The sequence below is a fragment of the Balaenoptera ricei genome, chromosome 11 (genome assembly GCF_028023285.1).
Source record: "Balaenoptera ricei isolate mBalRic1 chromosome 11, mBalRic1.hap2, whole genome shotgun sequence".
Taxonomy (NCBI): domain Eukaryota; kingdom Metazoa; phylum Chordata; class Mammalia; order Artiodactyla; family Balaenopteridae; genus Balaenoptera; species Balaenoptera ricei.
In genome coordinates this window covers 62,110,281-62,129,668 of record NC_082649.1, presented here as the reverse complement: position 1 = coordinate 62,129,668, position 19,388 = coordinate 62,110,281, and the positions used below count along the sequence as shown (strand labels likewise).

The 19,388-nt window shown below is 43.8% G+C and overlaps 1 protein-coding gene across 2 annotated transcripts in view; it reads left to right on the top strand.

The window, feature by feature from the left end:
* MYRIP (myosin VIIA and Rab interacting protein) overlaps positions 1-19,388 on the top strand; it is a 223,572-nt gene that overhangs the window by 128,760 nt on the left and 75,424 nt on the right. Inside the window, exons 4-5 of one of the 2 annotated variants that reach the window (XM_059939381.1) lie at positions 10,850-10,986; positions 16,462-16,542. In XM_059939381.1, coding sequence (XP_059795364.1) covers positions 10,850-10,986; positions 16,462-16,542 — 218 coding nt within the window. The remainder of the gene's footprint in view (positions 1-10,849; positions 10,987-16,461; positions 16,543-19,388) is intronic. The other variant, XM_059939382.1, reaches the window with a different exon arrangement.

The following is a 19,388-nucleotide window of genomic DNA, read 5'->3' as shown; positions in this document are numbered from 1 at the left end:
ACAAAGTAGCACAGGGAGGATGCAAGATTTCCCTTCTGGGCAAGCTTGGTTCAGAGTACAAATTGCTGCAGCTATAGCAGGACAGCAGCTCTTCAAATAAATGCAGTTAAATTCTCTTACTTCAAGTTGATTCTGACAAGTGAAAGTAAGTCTCAATCAGCTTTACAAATAAGAAAGCAAAAGAAAAGCCATATTCAAATGACATTTATCCCTGCCTCCAAACAGTCAACACTAAAAGAAACCATTTCGTTCCCCCTTCCCCCAGGCTTGACAATTGCCTGCTTGAGTATCAGTCAGACTCGCTGAACCGGACAGAGAGGAATGAATCAAGCGTAAGTGTGGAGCCGAGGGCCACAGAGACAGCCTCAGAGATGGGAGAGTTCAGGGCCAGGTCAGGACTAGTGGCATCAAGTCTGGGGAGGGCTTCTTAAGGGACAGGTAGGGACAGCTGGGCAGATCCTGCCCAGGCCAGAGTGACTGCAAAGAGGAGGCTGCTGTGCCCAAGTCCTGTGAATGACAGCTGGAAAGTCCTGGAAGGGACAGAGCATGCCCTGACACATCCACCTCCAGACCATCTCAGAAATGTCTTCTTATTTAGACCTTCCTTGGGTGATGGTGCTTCATTGGTTTTTATCCCTAACTACCAATGCAGGACCTCAGCCTCCTTCAAAGCTCCCCTCCACACCCCACCCCATGGATTCCTGGGAGTCTCTAAGGGCACAAGTTTCAACAACTCACCCATGACATCCATGGATTTTTTTTTTCCACTTTTTTTCCACTGTTCCTCATCCTCAGTGTATTCTGGGCGCTGCATTCATCACCATACTCCCCTGGGTACCACCACTGTACCCTCCGGGCGCCACCCTCTCCTGCTGGGATCATCTGCTTCACTGGGCACTTTTCCCCCTTCCACGGGCACAGCTGTGTCCCCCCCGGCACTCCTCTGCCACCACGGAACCCTAGTGTCAAAGTGCCGACACACGGGGCTGCCCTATCAGGGCCGAGTTAGGGTCAGGTAAGCAAGGCACTCACCTCCGGTGTAAAATTTAAGGGAGTGACCAAAATCAAATAATCAAGATAAATATTTTAATGTAGTATGTTTAAAAATCAAAATTAATGCAAAAATTCATAAAGAACAAAATATAAAAATTTTCATTAAAGTATAGTTGATATATAATATTATATGTTACAGGTGTACCATATAGTGATTCACAATTTTTAAAGGTTATATTCCATTTATAGTTATTATAAAGTATTTGCTATCAAAATTTACAAATTTTAACTAAAGACAGGATCTAGTAAAAGCCTCTGATTGGAGACTGAGACAAAAGGAAATATTTATCCCCCTACATAATATTCTTATGTATTTTTAATAATTTTTCTAGCATATTAAAATATCTGAAAAAATTTTAAATCAAAAGCACAACTTCTTATAATTTTACTTTCCTGGCCTTAGTGGAAGCACACTCATCAATAATATTTTCAAGTTACCACCTCACACTGGTCAGAATGGCCATTATTAAAAAGTCTACAAATAACACTGGGCTTCCCTGGTGGCTCAGTGGTTGAGAATCCGCCTGCCAATGCGGGGGACATGGGTTGGAGCCCTGGTCCGGGAAGATCCCACATGCTGCGGAGCAACTAGGCCCGGGCGCCACAGCTGCTGAGCCTGTGCTCTAGAGCCGGCGAGCCACAACTACTGAGTCCATGCACCACAACTACTGAAGCCCACACACCTAGAGCCCGTGCTCCACAACAGGAGGGGCCGCCACAGTGAGAGGCCTGCGCACCTCGGCAAGGAGTGGCCCCCGCTCGCTGCAGCTAGAGAGGGCCCGCACACAGCAACAAAGACCCAACTGAGCCAAAAATAAATAAATTAATGAATTAATTTTTTTTAAAAAAGTCTACAAATTACGAATGCTGGAGAGGGTGTGGAGAAAAGGGAGCCCTCTTACACAGTTGGTGGGAATGTAAGTTGGTGCAGCCACTGAAGAAAACAGTATGGAAGTTCCTCAGAAAACTAAAAATAGAATTACCATATGATCCAGCAATCCCACTCCTGGGCATATATCCAGACAAAACTGTAATTCAAAAAGATACATGCACCCGTGGTGTTCATAGCAGCACTATTCACAATAGCCAAGACATGGAAACAAGCTAAATGTCCATCGACGGATGAATGGATAAAGAAGATGTGGTACATATATACAATGGAATATTACTCAGCCACATAAAAGAACGAAATAATGCCATTTGCAGCAACATGGATGCAACTAGGGATTATCATACTAAGTAAGTCAGAAAGAGAAAGACAAATACCATATGATATCACTTATATGTGGAATCTCAAATATGACACAAATGAACCTATATACAAAACAGGACATAGAGAACAGACTGGTGGTTGCCAAGGGGAAGGGGGTTGGGGGAAGGATGGAGTGGGAGGTTGGGGTTAGCAGATGTAAGCTATTATATATAGGATGGATAAACAACAAGGTCCTACTGTACAGCACAAAGAAGTATATTCAATATCCTATGATAAACCATAATGGAAAAGAATATTTTAAAAAAGAATATATATATATATGTATAACTGAATCACTTTGCTGCACAGCAGAAATTAACACAACATTGTAAATCAACTATACTCCAATAAAAAATATTAAAACTGAAAAAAAATATTTTCAAATATTATTATCTACTCCCTTGTTCTCTCCTTCAGCCTGTTTCCTCATCCATCTCCCTTTAGCCACTGTGCAAATTGTAGAAGTTGTGCAAAGGGCCCAGGAGCAGCTGCGGGGGTATCTCACACAGACACACTTCCTCACTTCTCTCCCAGGCTTTCCTTGCTGCTATTTGTCAACTCCAGCTTCCCACCCTTAGCAGGACACTTCACATTAATGGCAATTGTCACGTATCAACTGAACATGACACTTCCAGCCTCCTGGCCATGTCTGTCTACAAATTCCCAGTGACACACTCAGGGGTCCCAGTGTGAGGGCTGTTCTTTTCCATCTAGTCTCTCAATCTCTTTTGACTTTTCGAGACTGATTGCTCTGACTCCGTGCTCAAGGGCCTTCATGCTGTCAGGGCTGAATGAGTCCTATTTTCCAAACACCTGCCTGTCATTCTGTTGTTTTCCCCACAGCTCTGAATCAGTAATATCTTCCTGTGTTCTTGGCTACAGAACACAGGAAGATATTACATTCTACAGCATGTCAAATCTATCCTCAAACTCAGTGATTCTGAAAGTGTGTCCTTGGACCAGCGGCATCACATCACCTGCACATCTGTCAGAAATGGCCATACTCGGGCCCCGCCCAGACCAAACAAATCAGAAGCTCTGAGACTGGCCCAACAAGCTGGGTTTTAAGTTTAAAAACTAAATACTAAAGATTAAGAACCACCTTAACCCTAAAGTTTAACCTTTTGGTTAAGATGAAATGTAAGAATTGAATGCGTTTCCTGACAAGTCTATTTTTACTCTTTATCTGTTGATTACACCCACATCCTGCCGAAAAAGAATGCAGAGGGCTTAGGATAAAATAATAACGTTGATGATAATAAGGAATAGCATATTCTGAAGATTTACACTGGGCAGGACACTGTGCTGAGTGCCTCGTATGTGTTATAGCATTTAATCTTTTAGAAAAATCTGATGAAATATTTATTATCTCCTTTTGCATCTGGGAGGAAAAAAAAAACCACCTCTGATAGGTTAAATAAATTGCCTAGGATCAGATTTGGGGGAGAAAGAATGTTTGTTTGATGGGTTTTTTTGTTTTTTTAGTAAAGTTGAGTTTATTTTAGGGACACTGTATCCAAGGAGTTACTTAGAAATCATAATTCTAAGAGTTGAGTCTCACTCAGCAGAGTAGGACTGAGTGATTCTGGTGGCAAGCCTGTCTCCGGGCCTTTCCTCAACGCGAGCACTCACTTGGGAGAGCTGCCATCAGCAGGGCGAGAGACTCAGCTAGAAAGTTCTGGGCTCCGCAGGCCTCTGCTGGCAGGAGAAACAGTGCACACTGTCAGTCAGGGAAGCCTGTCCTTGGACAACTGCTCTCTCAGAAGACATGTAACAAGCAGCTGAGGCCCACACTGATGTCAGTTATTGGTCCTAATGGATAAACCAAGTTCTTCCTACTGATCCTATATTGTGGTCTGTATAGGGGGAGGGGGGCTCTTTGATTTTTACTTCTTTAGAGAAAAAGATTTCCTTATAATAGGACTTAAATTTAATGAATATTTAGTTTCTTCTGAGATTAAATAACTACCATTCTCTTCGTGCTTACAGTGTTCAAGTTCTATGGTAGATGCATAAGCATATTAGGTCAATGATGCTTTTGTAAGACTCTGCCAGATCAATATTAGTATCTCTATTTTGCAAATAAGGAAAACGGCACCCAGAGAGGTTAGTAAACATGCCCTTGTTCACATAGGTGGTAAGTGCTAAAATTCAGTCTGATACCCAGCCCATCATCTGCCCCATGCCAGCAGTTCCTAAAGCATGTTCTGGAGGCATGGGGACGCCTCATAGGCTGCAAACCAATTCCCAAACACAGTTCCTTTCTTCTCTTCTTGTCGGCAAACGGGGCACAATTCTGCAGACTTAGGTTTCTGCTTAAAACTAAGGCTACTTCTTAGTAATCTATTAAGTAAGTTATTAAGGGTTGCCAGAATCTGGTTTTTATAAGCCAACGTTAGAACAGTCATTTGCTATGTGCTGCTAGATGCCACATCCTGGCCTTTCCTTTCTCTACTCTGTTCCTGGGGGTGCTGAGCCCCAAAGGCTGCATTGCCCAGGCTCCCTTCTGAGCTTGGCCAATGGGAGGCCCTGGAGGGAACTGGGAGGGCAGGAGAAAAAGAGAAAACAGGGTATCAGTCTTTCTGCCTCAAGCAGTGTCTCTGCAGCAGCTGCATCTCCTCTGTGGCCCCAGCTCCTGGCTCCAGGATGCTCCTACTGGTAATGCCACCTCCTCCCTTGTCCCTCTGGCCCTGGGGTGGTGACAGCTCCCCCATTGCTAGCCTCTGGGATGCCTCAATCATCCTCTCTTTGGCGTCTCAGTGGTTTCATCATCTATACAACCAATTGCCTATATTAAAGTCCCTCTGTTTGAAAGACCTGGAGCTTTTTCTCTTTTATTACCATTCAGTGTGTTGTTGGTGCTGAATCTTCTCATTCTGTATTCTGTGAAGCAGAGCTCACAGATCATGGATGTGCTTATAGTTTTCAGGAGGGATGCTTCATTATCCGTACATCATCAAGGTCATCTTGAGTTGGTCATGGATTTTAATTGTTGTGCTTCTTAATTTTTACCAACAAAGTAAGGTTAGTTCATCATTAGCAATTTAGTTTGTTGTAGATTGTTTGGGGAACCTTACTGTACATAATGATTTGATCTTGGCTCAACAGTATTTTTGGCATTTTATTTTTTTGTAATGAAGGCACCTGATTTTGGGAGTACCATTTTAATTATTCTATTCCTCTTCCAAACTTTTTATTACCCAGTTCAGTTCTTTTTCCTTGAAAAGCAGGAAGGAGGGAGGCAAGTCAGCTGTTCTCTCTCTTGTCCTACCTAAGTGGATTGTGGTCAAAATTAAAAATAAAACAAAAACCACATGTGGGCTCAGAAAACACCCAGCTAATTTTGCTAGGCCAGTGCTTACCAAGCTTTGATGTACATAGTAACCACTTGGGAACCTTGCTAAAGTGCAGTTTGATTCAGCCGCTCTCAGGGTGAGAATAGAGGTCTGGGATTGCCATTTCCATCAAGGTTCCGGAAGGTGCCCCCAGTGCTGCTCCGAGGACCATACAGGAAGTAGCGGGATCCACAGACTCTCCTAGACTCTCCCCCATAGTGAGCTCAGTTTGCACAGCGCCTGCCGTGCCAGGGCTGCGGGCCAAGGCGGCCTTGCTTCATCACCAGCAGCCAGGATATGAGCAGTTCTTATGTAGGCAGTTCCTTCATTCTCACAATCGTGTTGTTTTGTCTAATGAGCCAAAAATCAGTCTGGCATTCCTGGGCAAAGCTTTCATGGGGTTATAATTTCAGTGCTGCTCTTGTGATGAGTTATGTGATTCCAGTCTGTCTTCTGATGAGAATGTACCATATTTACAAGTTTATTCATGTCATAAAAATAATTAGCAAACTTCTCATACAAACAAGTGCCTTGAAGTGATTAGTATTCACAATGTGATAAGTAGGTTGTTTTAGGGAAATGATACAATGATTTTATATTGTCTGCTGATTCCTTGATCCATGGTGCTTTCTATTTGCTTAAACTTTGAAATAAAAGCTGTAATTTGCAATAAGAACACTAACTAGGGGTTCTGGAAGGAAAATAACCCGATCAGACGTCAAGGCACTGACCCAAGGATGAGGTCTACAGTCTGTTCCCTGACTTGCTCTAAGTTCAGTCAGTGACACCAGCAAATTACTTGTTTCTATTTTCCTTGTAAAATAGAGATAATGATGATTTATACCTCCACTACACCAATTATTGGCTTCAATACTACCTGTGGACCAAAGACTACCAAATCCATATTTCTAGTCCAGATTTCTATCCAAGTCTCAGACTAGTATATCCAGTGCCCACCAGGTATTGCCACCTGGGGATGTGGTGGGCACCCCAAATTTAAGTGTCCTAACTCAACTTCCACCTTCCCCCCAAACCCGATCCTCTTCCTATGTTCCCTATCCTTGTCAGTTGTGTGACCATCATTTTACATATGAACCAACAGTAGTTCCAACGACTAAAAGTAATCAATTCTAACTATGTTGTGATTGGTGAATTTTGAAGGGTTGCTGTTGATTTTTTTAAAGCCCTAGTGTTGAAAGAAATGATCATGCTTAAGACTGTGAAACTGAACTGCACAGAACTAAGAACCTTTGTGTGAGCATTTTTAGGGATAACTTGGGATCATTTACAAAAATAAGTGAGGGAAACAAAGCAGGGTCCCTCTGGACAGTTCCAAGTTAGAAAGCTTTTCGCCACAAGTCTCATCACCAGGACTTCGGCTCCCCGTCCTTCCTAAGGCACCCCTCCTATGTGTTTTCTGAGGCTGAGAAGCAGCAGTTTGGGCCTCATTAAAGAAGATGCCTGATATATCTGGAAAAGACGAAAACTCTAATTCAAAAAGATACAGGTACCCCAGTGTTCATAGCAGCACAATAGCCAAGACATGGAAGCAACCTAAATGTCCATCAACAGAGGAATGGATAAAGAAAAAGATGTGGTCCATATATACAATGGAATATTTGCCATAAAAAAGAACAGAATAATGCCACTTGCAGCAATATGGATGGACCTAGAAATGATCATACTAAGTGAAGTAAGTCAGACAAAGACAAATATCATATATCATTTATAGGTGGAATCTAAGATATGATACAAATGAACTTATTTACAAAAGAGAAACAGACTCAGATACATAGAAAACAAACTTATGGTTACCAAAAGGGAAAGGAGTGCGAGGGATATATTAGGAATTTGGGATTAACAGAAACACACTACTATATATAAAACAGATAAAAAACAAGGACCTACTGTGTCGCACAGAGGACTATTTTCAATATCTTGTAATAAACCATAATGGAAAAGAATCTGAAAAAGAATATATGTGTGTGTATATATATATATATCTGAATCTCTTTGCTGTACACCTGAAACTAACACCATGTTGTAAATCAACTATACTTCAATTTTTTTAAAAGCCTAGAAAAAAAATGCCTGAGCCATAAATCAGGGTGGGCTCTGTTTTTCACACATCTGTGGGAATAATCCAGAACCCAATGCCTGTGGGACACAGACTGTCCAGCCATTCTGGAGATGCCTTTGGCTTGACTTTTGGTTCCATCTCATGACGCATCTGGCACTCGTTGAGAAGATTAGTCCGACAGCACTGTTGGGTACGAGCTTCATCTGTTTTGTCACTCCCCATATCCCTGCCACGTAGGGCACTCAATAAATAATGAGGAATGAAAGAATGAATGAATGAACAGATGAAGGAATTCATGCACAGACGCATATTCCACTCTGCCTTCTGTTCCAGCAAGATGCTGACACAGGGCTCCTTCCTTCTCATCTACCCTTGCCTGCAGTTGCGTCTGTTCAGGGGGAAGCTGGAGATGTGAGGGTGGGCCGGGGACCCTGCAGCGCTTAGCCAGTCCACCCTGGGTGCTGGCGTCCTCACGGCCCTCTCCCCACACCTCTGCCCCAAGAACTGCATGTTTCCTGTGAGTTTCCTCTGAGCCATGAATTTTAAAATAAGTGAAATAAAAGCAGTAATATCAAATGAAGGTAATCATGACTGAGCCTTCCCTGGGGCTTCCAGAAAAGCTCTCCACATTAACTCTAAGTCAAAACATAATCCAAAATAAATCACGTCTCACAGGAAAGCTTTCTAGTCTCCAAATCAGGCTGTAGTTTTGCAGGTCATTCTCCAAGGATTCAGTGCTGTCCTCCCACCTTCCAGCAGCCCAGGCAGTGCCCTGATTCCTCTCTCTGACTTGAGCAAGCCAAGGCATTCTATTTCTGAGGTCATCAAAGTGTTTCTAAATGTCATAGAGTTTTGATATAACCAGGGACGTAATGGAGAGCTCATCCTATGATGTACTTGAAGCATTGGGATTCTTGATTGCAAATAATAGAAACCCAACTCAAGAAGCCTTAAACAAAAGAGAGAATTTTATAGGCTCATGTAATGGAAGAGTCCAAGGGTTGACCTCAGGCTTGGGTAGATCCAGGTGTTCAAAGTACATCAACAGGATCCTTTTCCTTCCCGCTGTCAGATTTGCTTTTGTTCAGAAGACCACAAATAACCCTCCAAGTAATGGCAAAGGTGGCCCCAGCAGCCCAGGCTTTCATTCTGCCACCAAGCCAGCCCAGCAGAAAGGGAGCATCTCTTTCCAACAGCAGTAAAAGTCCCACCTCAGACCTTGATTGGCAGGTCTGAGTCATGTGACTACCCCCAAGGCTGCCAGGAGGAGGGGCCAGCCTTTCCAGAAAAAACGTAGACTCAGTTGGGAAGGAGGGGGAATGTCCCAAAAGGCAAAGAAGAATGAGGGGCACAGTAACCACTATCGTCCACCCCTACCCTTGTGGACCTGTCCACCTGCACCGCGGAGCCCTGCAGCAGCACCTTCGCGGAGGTCAGCTGCTCAGAGAGCAGGGTGGTGTGCAGGAGAGGCAGCCTGCAGAATATTTCTCTTCTAGAGTCACAGTCCTTTTGTGCTTTTAGAGCTCTCAAATAAATCATAAGCCTGGAGGTTATGATTTCCAAGGACAGTCTTCTTCTATGTGTCTGCTTCTTTTTCATTTTATTCACTAGTTTGTTGTATTTTTTAGATTCCACTTATAAGTAATATCATACAGTATTTGTCTTTCTCTCTCTGACTTATTTCACTTAGCATAATGAATATAGTTCATCCGTATTGCTGCAAATGGCAACATTTCATTCTTTTTTATGGCTGAGTACTCATCAATCAACTTTATTTATTTTTGAATTTTCTTTTTTTCTTTTTTTCTTTGGCTGTGTTGGCTCTTCGTTGTGGTGTGCAGGCTTCTTTCTAGTTGTGGCGTGCGGGCTCCAGGACCCATGGGCTCTGTAGTTTGCAGCGCACAGGCTCTCTCGTTGAGGCGTGTGAGTTCAGTAGTTGTGGCGTGCGCGCGGATTTAGTTGCCCCGGGGCATGTGGGATCTTAGTTCCCCGACCAGGGATGGAACTGGCGTCCCCTGCACTGGAAAGCGGATTCTTTACCACTGGACCACCGGCGAAGTCCCCATCAATCAACTTTAAATTGGATCTCTCAGTCTGTGAGTCCCAGCCCTTCTGCCTGCTTTGTGGGACAACGTTCTGTTACCTTTATGCTGTCACTTATTTAGAATTTTCCAGATATCTAGAAAATCTCTGATTCGCATCTCAGCTCTATAGATTTCTTTCCCTTTGGATATCTTCTCACATTTCACTGGCATCTGGGGAGGAAGAGCAGCTAAATGTGTGCTTGTTCCTCCATTGACTTAGAAGAATTCATATTCATTTTGCTTCTCTGAACTTTTAAAATGAGTATGCATCATTACATTCATAATAAGAAAAATAAAAACCAAAGCTATTCTTAAAATGGGAGGGGTTTAGAAACATGTTCTGGTCAGGCAGAAAAGAGAAGCATCGTGTCAGTGATTTGTACCGAGCATTATAGCACTGACCAGGAAACCACCTTCCCACAGTGCTTCAGGCTGAATGAGTAAGAGGCTGCAGAGTTCTGCCATAGAGCCCAGGGTCTCACCTGTGCTTTTTATCCTCCCAAGCTGAATTAGAAATGGTGTTAATGCAGTAAGAGTGTCAAATATAAAGCCTGCTATTAAACAGATGTGTCAGCTAGTGGCTTCAGATGGCGAGCATTTATCAGCTTGCTCTTTGGAGGGACTCAGGTGCATGGTTCTTCTGCTGGTCTTACCGAGGGTTACTCATGTGTCTTCAGTCAACCGGCAGTCGGTGGCCTCACTCACCTGTCTAGGGGTTGGCTGGCTATTGGCTGGGGCAAGAGGGGGGATTGGGCCAAGTGTCTCTTGTCATCCCAAAGGCTATCTTGGGCTTGTTCACATGGCGATGGGTTGCAGGGCTTCCACGAACAGCAAGAGAGGAAGCTGCCAGGCTCTGGACTCACACAGCATCACTTCCACCAGTCTCTGTGATCAGAGCAAGTCATAGGCCAGCCCAGATCCAAGGAGTAGAGACCACATCTTGATGGAAGGAGCTGCAAAGTATTGTGGCAACTTTTGCAATCCACCATTTCATAATTCTGTCCTTTAATGCTAACTTTGTTTTCTAATTCTGTGTTGTCCTCAGGGTTCTGAGGATCCAGTCTCTGGAATGGTTCTACAATAACGTGAAGAGCCGCTTCAAACGCTTTGGCAGTGCCAAGGTCTTGAAGAACCTGTACAGGAAACACCGGCTGGAGAGTGGAGGGTGCTTCGACATCCTAGGTACGCTGGCTGCCTGCCATCTGGGAGTCTTTGGGGGGTTGGCAGGATAGAAGAATGCCTGGCTTGGAGGCCCTGTACACTACGGCACACTCACCTGGGACAGAGAAAGTGGCTTAAATAATCTGGTTCTAGTAAGGAGCAGAAATAGAAGGACATATACCAAAGATTCTAAGTTTTAAGTCCTTTGATTCCAGCATCTCCACTGGGCTGGATATGTTAGCAGCTGGGAGGACCAAAGTGTTTCTGCATATTGCGGACATTTTAATTCCAAATCCCTAGAAATTAAAGATTCTTGACCATCTTTCCCTAACGATTAAAACATTGGAAATTCATCTTTGTTTGGTTGTGTAGACTAGGTCTGCACTCAGAGGATATGCCCCCCACTCCTCTTCCTTCCTACTCCAAAATTCTATACATACCAGGCCCAGAGTTTAATGTAATGGGAGAGTTAGAAAAGTCTCAGCTTCCTCCCAGGAAGTTTAAAGGATGAATTCTACCTATGCTGTTAAGACAACCAATGTAATTAGAATGAGAAATTATATTCTTGATTCCTATTGGACCAGCCAGTGGAAAGAAATGGTTGTCAGAATATGAACAGCATGTCCTCCCAGAAAAGGCTATTTTTTTCTGTGTAGAGGAAGATTTTTTCATCACTTTGCTGACACAGGTAAATGCTTTTTATCCATGAGAAAGAGGGAAGAAAAAAAATCTCATTTGGAGCTTTTTCACCGTCATTATTTTACATTGTTGTATTCTCAATAAAGTCTTTGGTTGTGTCTTATCTAAAAATATGCCAGCCACTGAGACAAGGGGGAGATAGGATGGAAGTATTAAACACGGAGACTCATTAGGGCCTTTTGTGTTAGTCGTTAGAATCTCTGTCTTTCGAACCACTCAGGAAGTCTGTAGCTAAGAGAGCAGGGCTGAAGGTCTCCACATATTATTTTTATCTTCTCTTTGCTGATTTTTCTAAAAATGTTCCTCTAGGAACAAAGACAAAAAAGAAATAAAGCTTAAAAGTAATCATGTTAACAGTAGGTTTTCAACCCAAAGAGATACCTCAAGAAAGTTCCAGTATAGAATTGTCTCATCATTTGCATCCCATACTTTCTTTCTTGTTCATCCTTGCGTCTGCTTCAGGTACCGCTTTACATGTCACCACATTCACATCTCATAGGTGTTCTCTCCTGCTTCATGCAAAGTGAGGGGGAGAAGCAAACTCATTTGGAGAATCCTATAAACAGCACAACTCTGGTCTCTTTCTGTTTCTCCCTCGGGTCCCACAGGTGGAGCAAGGGAACATGAATTACAAGTGGGCGGGCAAAAGGCTTTGAAATGTTCAAGTGTCATTTTCTTGGGAATAACGAATCATTTGCTGGGAATAACGCTGCCACTATTGAAGCAGATTTAGGTCCCAGGCCCTCTGTGATTCACCATGTCTCTCATCTGGGCCTCAATCACAGCACTTATCACATTGCATCCAGGTGATGGTTCACAAAGCTCCTCTCCTGCTGGACCAGGCAGAAGCAATAGCTTCTTCATCTCTGTGTTCCCAAAGTGTGGCCCAGTGGCTGGCACCTCTTAGGTCCTCAATATTACACAATTCAGTCTTAAAAGCACTTTGTGGGTACCAAGACACTTCATAGAAGTACTAGAATCAGTTGCTTTAACACGATTTGTATCTCATTTTAAACTAAGATTTCCTTTTGAGCAACATGAAGAAAAGCAGGCAGGAGACAATTTATGAGATGGTACTCAAATCTGTAAAGTCGTGATCATAAAACAGTGAGAGCGATTCTACATACCACCTAAAAAATTGAGTTACACCTCAAGTATGGAGAAGTCTCCCGTGCGTAAGTAGTGTCCTGGTTATGTTAGATGACCGTGGAGACATCAGCATTAGCTTCTACCTATCACCCAGCACCTTGGTATGGTTGTCATCTGCCATCCTCAAGCCCGACTACACGTTAGAATCACCTCGTGAGCTTTGAAAAAGTGCCAGAATCATCTTCCACCCCCAGTCAATTACTTCCGAATTTCTGGAGGTGGCCCCGGAACAGATATTTTTTAATGCTCTCTGGGTTATTTTAAGACACAGCCAAGACTGAGAACCTCAGCTAGAACTTCACTATAATTCGTATGGCAGAGTTCTGCATAAGATGGTTCCGTCGTCAACTACATCTGAGGGTACTTAGTTTCAGAATTTTGATTGTCAGAACATAATCTACAGGGTGCAAGACCTGTGCTCTGCTCCAGGACTCTCAGTATAAAACTCCTTTTATCTACGAAACACCTCCACTGCATGGACCAGTGTAGTTTGCCATAAAAAAACACTCAGTCCATTGAAAATTCACCGAGTTCACAGAATCTTATGGGTTACCCATCACATGTACCCGTTGCACAGCCATCAGTCCCAAGCTCGCTTACACCTCCTGCAGCCCATATCAGGTGACCAGATTAGGCATAACTGGAGACCCATTCATTTTGTCAGATAAATCTAAGACTTATTCTTTCCTTCAGTAAACATTTATTGAATGCCTGGTTTAAGACCTGGGAGTGACAAGATGGGCAAGACCCTGCCATCTCAGAGCCAACGTTGCAGTGAAGTCAGAGAAATAAGTAAATAGATTTATAAAAAAACATAATGTCCAATGCTCTTGTGGTTTATCTGATAGATTCAGTGTGACATTTTTAACAGTTATTCTAAAAAGAAGCACTACATGAAAAGATGAAAGTAGCCCTTATTAATATACTTAACCCCTAGACAATTTGGTAAATAATACATACACTTATTTAGTATTGGATAACTAAAATGGGGAAAATAAATCTTGCTTTTATTTATTAACGTGATATATCTATTTTTGACACAATTCTTGGAGAGGTCTATGATATCCTTCATGTGGGATTTGACTAACAACATGGTCTTTTAAAAACACTGAGTCGCCTGAAATTGGAGGTTCCTCCAGCTCATGGAAGCTCTGACTTGATGTCTGGCTGCTGTGTCAGTGCTTTCCAAAACAGTTCAGTTGTTTTCTGCCCTTAGAAAAATCCCATCATCCTAAATGACACAGAAGTTCCCACCTATGAATTTAAAGGGACACAGGGAGAGTTGTTGTACTAGAAGATTTATAATCATGGAAAACCAGAGCCTGCCCTGGTCAGCGCAGTTCTCCCAAAGATGTTTTCAGATCTTCTCCTCCCCCATCACGCTCCCCACCACCCTCCCCCTTGTCTCAGGAGACGGCCTCACCACCTCCTTCGCAGGGCAGACCGTGTACACCTCCGCACCTGATCCGTGTCACCTTCTACGTAGGTCTCAAGTTCACGCAGCCCTTCTGTCTTGCCTTTCAGCCTCTCTCTTAACTGGTTCCTTCCTATTGATTTGTAAACATGCCCAGTCTCTCCCATTTCCTAAGCCCTTCCTGGACTGCAGATTTTCCGCCACTTCTGCCCTGCCAGCCATGCTCTTTCCCATCACAGGGACACTCCAGAGGGTGGGCCACACTCTCAGCTTCCTCTCTAGACACCCACCCTCTCCCTCTTCCAAGCTGTCCTCCACACAGCAGCCGGCGTGCACCTTTAGGTGTGTTTAGAAACACACACCTAACCAGATCACCCCTGTGGAGCCTTTACTGGCTTCAAGTGGCTTCATGGTGGGACAAAGATCAGAACACTGATGTGGCCACCGTGACCTGTGCGGTCTGCCGCCAGCCCATCTCACCCCAGGCTCCCTCTCCTCTCGCAGCCCAGCCACGCGGCCTCTGTTTTAGCTCTTCAGATGCACCCTGCTGTCCCCACTGCCTGTGCCTGTGCAAGCTGTTTGCTCTGCCCTGGACTCCCTCCCACCCCCACACCCTTTTGGCTGGTTACTTACCGTCTAGGTCAGTCTTCCCTGCTGACTTGCTTCCTTGCCCTATTCTATGAACCACCCAGTCACAGCACTCAACATATCTATAGTTTTATATTTATTTATATAAACTTTTGGTTAATGAATTCTCACCCACTAGACTATCAAGGTTGTCAGGGCAACGAGGATTTCTGGCTTTGCTCACCAGTACACCCTAATGCTCAGCCCAGGGCCAGGCATCTACTAGGTGCCCATGAAATATTTGCCGGATGAATGAATGGCTGCCAGATGCAGCCAAGCCACAGTGAAATATTTGCACTTAGATGTATAGCCTGGGAACTGAGGCGATGACTTATCCTAAAGCCTTATTTTATAAGTGAGGAAATGGAGACCCAAGAAGGTAAAGTCACTTCATTATGGTCACAGAGCTGGAATAAGTGACTACGGGTCTTTTGAAAGGCTGGTCAAAAAACACAAACACAGAGAATGGTGTATGGTCAGACTGAGTCCCCGTGGCAGGCCGCACACTAATGACCTATTTCATAAAGGTAGCAGCCTGCTGACCCCGCTGTAGATGCCTACGGCAGTTACCCTAAGAGTTCCCACACCGGAGCCCCGTGCAGCCCATCCAAGGAAGCACGGGCTGTATTATGTGTATCGAAGGTCTACTGCTTAGTTTGACTTGACATCAATAGCATTTCCCCCTTTTGAGCTAAGAGCTGTAGACCCACATTTATTTTCTTGGTTCTATCAGTGTTTTCCACCAGCATCCAATTCAAGAATTTTTCTGAGCCCCCTGCTGTCTCAGTGCTATCTTGGGTACTGGGGATACAATACAGTAATTTAAAAAGGAAAGAGACATCATCCACACCTCCACACCTTCAAAGATCTCTTTTGATGAATTAATATGTGAACACAAATGGTAAATCCCCAACTTAAAAAAGATTTAGCCAACTGCTCTTCCCAGCCTGGAACCAAGATAGGGTGTGTGTTCAACTGAGAGAAGACCAGAGAAGAGGCAGTGGGCCTTAAAAGATCAAATGCCGTGGCTTACCTTGTCTTGCTCTGGGTTTGTTTCCACTAACTGTTAATGACAGTTTACTCACTGGCTAAAGGCCACTGTTTAGATTGATGCCATGGACAGCAGCTAAAGACCAGGCATGCAGTGTCTCATCACCCATCATGAGCAGAGTTCTATCATTATCACAGTTTTTCTAGTAAGGAAGCCAAGTGTCTGAGAGGTTAAGTAACTTGATCAAGGTCACACAACTAGTCATTTGCAGGTCCAGGAAATGAGCTCATATCTCTGACTTCAATCTATTATTCCATGTTTGATTCCATATTGCCTCCAAGGAAGGCTGTGGAAGAAAGTTGGGGGTGGAAGCGTTGCTACACAAGGAATTAGTATGAGAAAGAAAAATGTGACTGGTCAAAATTGGTAGCATTACTGTAGAACCCAGTGATTCCCTAAACCTATTTGCAAGGCTAACAATCAAAGTGGGTAATGGTGGTCTGCCAACTCAGTGACATGGTGCACCAGGCTCACTGAAGACCTTGGATAATCTTATATCTCCTCTGTCTCCTCCTCTCTCTCTCTCTCTCTCTCTCTCTCTCTAACTCTCTCTCAGGAGGAAGCTTTTTTGAGGCAAACCTGGAGAATGAAGGAAGTATTTCAGGCAGTGACTCAACATTTTATAGGCAGTCAGAAGGTAAGTCTGCTTAAGGGTTTACACCTAATGGGAGGTTAGAGCACTACAAACACCTTCAGACCGTCAGGGTCCCCCATGGCATTGGAACCACTGATGCAACTCTGTTATTGTGTGTGAGAGTCTCCCTGGGTCTTCTTTTATTGCCATTTGTGTGAATCCATCATCAAAATAGGTGAATATATCTAAGGTGTAGCCTAGAGAAGTACATTCCCTACCAACCACTAGATACTTACAATCAACTAGTGTGTGTTTTTCTGGAGTTGGAATATGACAACACACTCACTTGTGCAATTAATATTAAAATATTCTTATAAAGAATGTACCATTTACTGATCAACTTTTACTTTTTTATACCAGTACAGTCATCCCCTTAGAGCAAAGGTTAAAAGCAAAACAAACTTCTTCCAATTCCAAATAAAACCCTCCTCCAACAGTCCGGCTCCTTCTCCAACGTACTGGGTGTTGGGAACAGGTGCCTCCTAGTCCCCCTGGCCCTGTGGCCCCCCACAGTGCTTCTGCACTCTCTCTGTTCTCTCCTTGGGCACCTTCTCATGAAGGTCTCATCCTCTATCATCCTTGCTGCCTGAGACTTCTCCCTGGGAGAAGTCACATGGCTTTGGTGCACCTCTGTCTGAATGCCTAGCCCTTACTTCAGCCCAGGGTTCTAGACTTGGTGTTCTGATGCTTGGTCACCAAGACCTGCAGCCCCTCCAGGGATCTTAACTTCAGCATATCCCAGTCAAGCTCCTCAGCCACTTAAGTCCACCAGCAAGACTTACCTTTTCCTCAATCCTCCTCCCCACTTCCACCCAGTCACCCAAGTTCCTATGGGTTCTATTTGCAATCCCATCCTTTTCTTTCTGTTCCAAGGTCTATGGCCTGAGCGCCTCCCTGCCCTCAACTCTCCTGTATTAATATTAATTTCAGTAACCATCTATATCAGCCAGGGTTCTCCAGAGTAACAGAACCAATAGGGTATGTACACATAACACACACACACACAAAAAGAGGTTCGTTTCAAGGACTCGGCTCACACAACTGCAGGGCCTGGCAAGCCCATAGAATAGGTCAGCTGACTAGAAATTCTAGTAGGAGTTGATGCTTAAGTCTTGAGGCAGAATTTCTTCTCTGGGAAACCTCTGTTTTTGCTCTTAAGGCCTTTCAACTGATTGGATGAGACCTACTCACATTTTCAAGGGTAATCTCCTTTACTTAAAGTCAACTATGGTAACCATAATGTGGACCACACCTACAAAACACCTTCATAGCAACACCTGGGTTAGTGTTTGATTAAACAGCTGGGTGCTATAGCTTCACCAAGTTGACACATAAAACTAACAGTCCCCCCCTCCTGACTGGTCCTCTGAACTTCGGTCACTCTGCCTCTGCCTTCTTATCTTCCCTCCACACCCCACCAGTTTTTATCTCTGAAACACCCTCTCAAGCCTTTACTTTCAGCCCAAACATCTTAGTGCTCCACTCCACCTCACGCCAAAATCACAGACGTGGCCTCCAGCCTTTTTGATGGCTCTAGGCTCTTCCTCTCCAGGGCTCTGTGGAAGCTGGTGACTATCCCCATCATAGGATCTCCAGCACGCCTCTTAGAAGTTACCTACGCACCTGATCACCCAATAGCTCGGAAAGCACACGAGAGCATGGGCTCAGCTCGCGTCTGTCGAGGCATCACTGGGACCCTCAGAGAGCCTAGTGCTGGGGAGGTCTTGGTGCACTTTGAATCAACAAGAATTTGTGGGGCGCCACTTCTATGAAGAATACATTGATTCTCAGAGGCAAAGAATATACAAACCAATTTTCACTGCAAAGTAAAGGAGCTGTTACAGTGGAGGATTACTGGACTGAATGTCAATATTATGACATAGTATGAGTGTGTTTTGTGTTTGGTAATTGCAAACATTGTTGCTTTTGTTGTGGTCATCCATTTACAATGCTTGGTGTCAGTCTATCTCTTGTAAAAATAAAATACAGTGTGTGTGAGTGAAAAAAACAAAAAAGAATACATTGATTGGTATCTTGAAGAAGAGAGATGGGAGATACAGTGTCTGTCTCCAGGGAGCACTGAGTGTGGTGACAACTTAAATTTTATAGACTCTTCTGATAGAAACACTGGGGAAATTATGTGTTCACTCAGCCACCTGAGGGGTGCCGAGCCCTGAGCTGGGTTGCCCCTGTGTGTCTCTGTCAGGACTGTCACAGCCAGCCTGTGATGTCCTTGTCAGCTGCCTGGCTAGATGGCTTTGACTTTAATTGGGGTGGTTTGGGAGATTTTGTTATGTTTGCCAAATGCCACTTTCTGTCCACATGTGCGTCTTTAGGAGCCTAAGAAGCGTGAATTAAGTATTTCAATTAAGGGATTGATTAATTAATGAATTGATATATTTACACCTTGTCTCATTCTACAAAGAATCTGAGGCAGCTTTCAGGAGATATGCATGTGTTAAAAAATGCATGACTAGGAGATTATAAATGGAAACAGGAGGCTGAAATCGGGGAAAAGGAGACATAGGCAAGCAGCCCCTGCAGACCTCTGTTCTTGTGCCTGATGTGAGTCGGGCTTCTGGGGTGAACTGAGAGGAATGGTAGAAATTCTCACTTCCAAGTAAGAAGCAAAAAATCTAGTACCTCCAGGAAGCAAAACTCTTCCAAGTATTTGACTTCAAAAAGAATTTTGTCACCTGCAGAAGTCCTTTGACTTGGGAAAACTTCCGTTTGTCACCATATGCAAAAAATATGTTCCCTAAATATATGATAGCATTATTTTTAAAAATCATGTTGGCTTGTGTTTATCTCACTTTCGTGGTTAAAATCACGGGATTTGGAGACAGAGA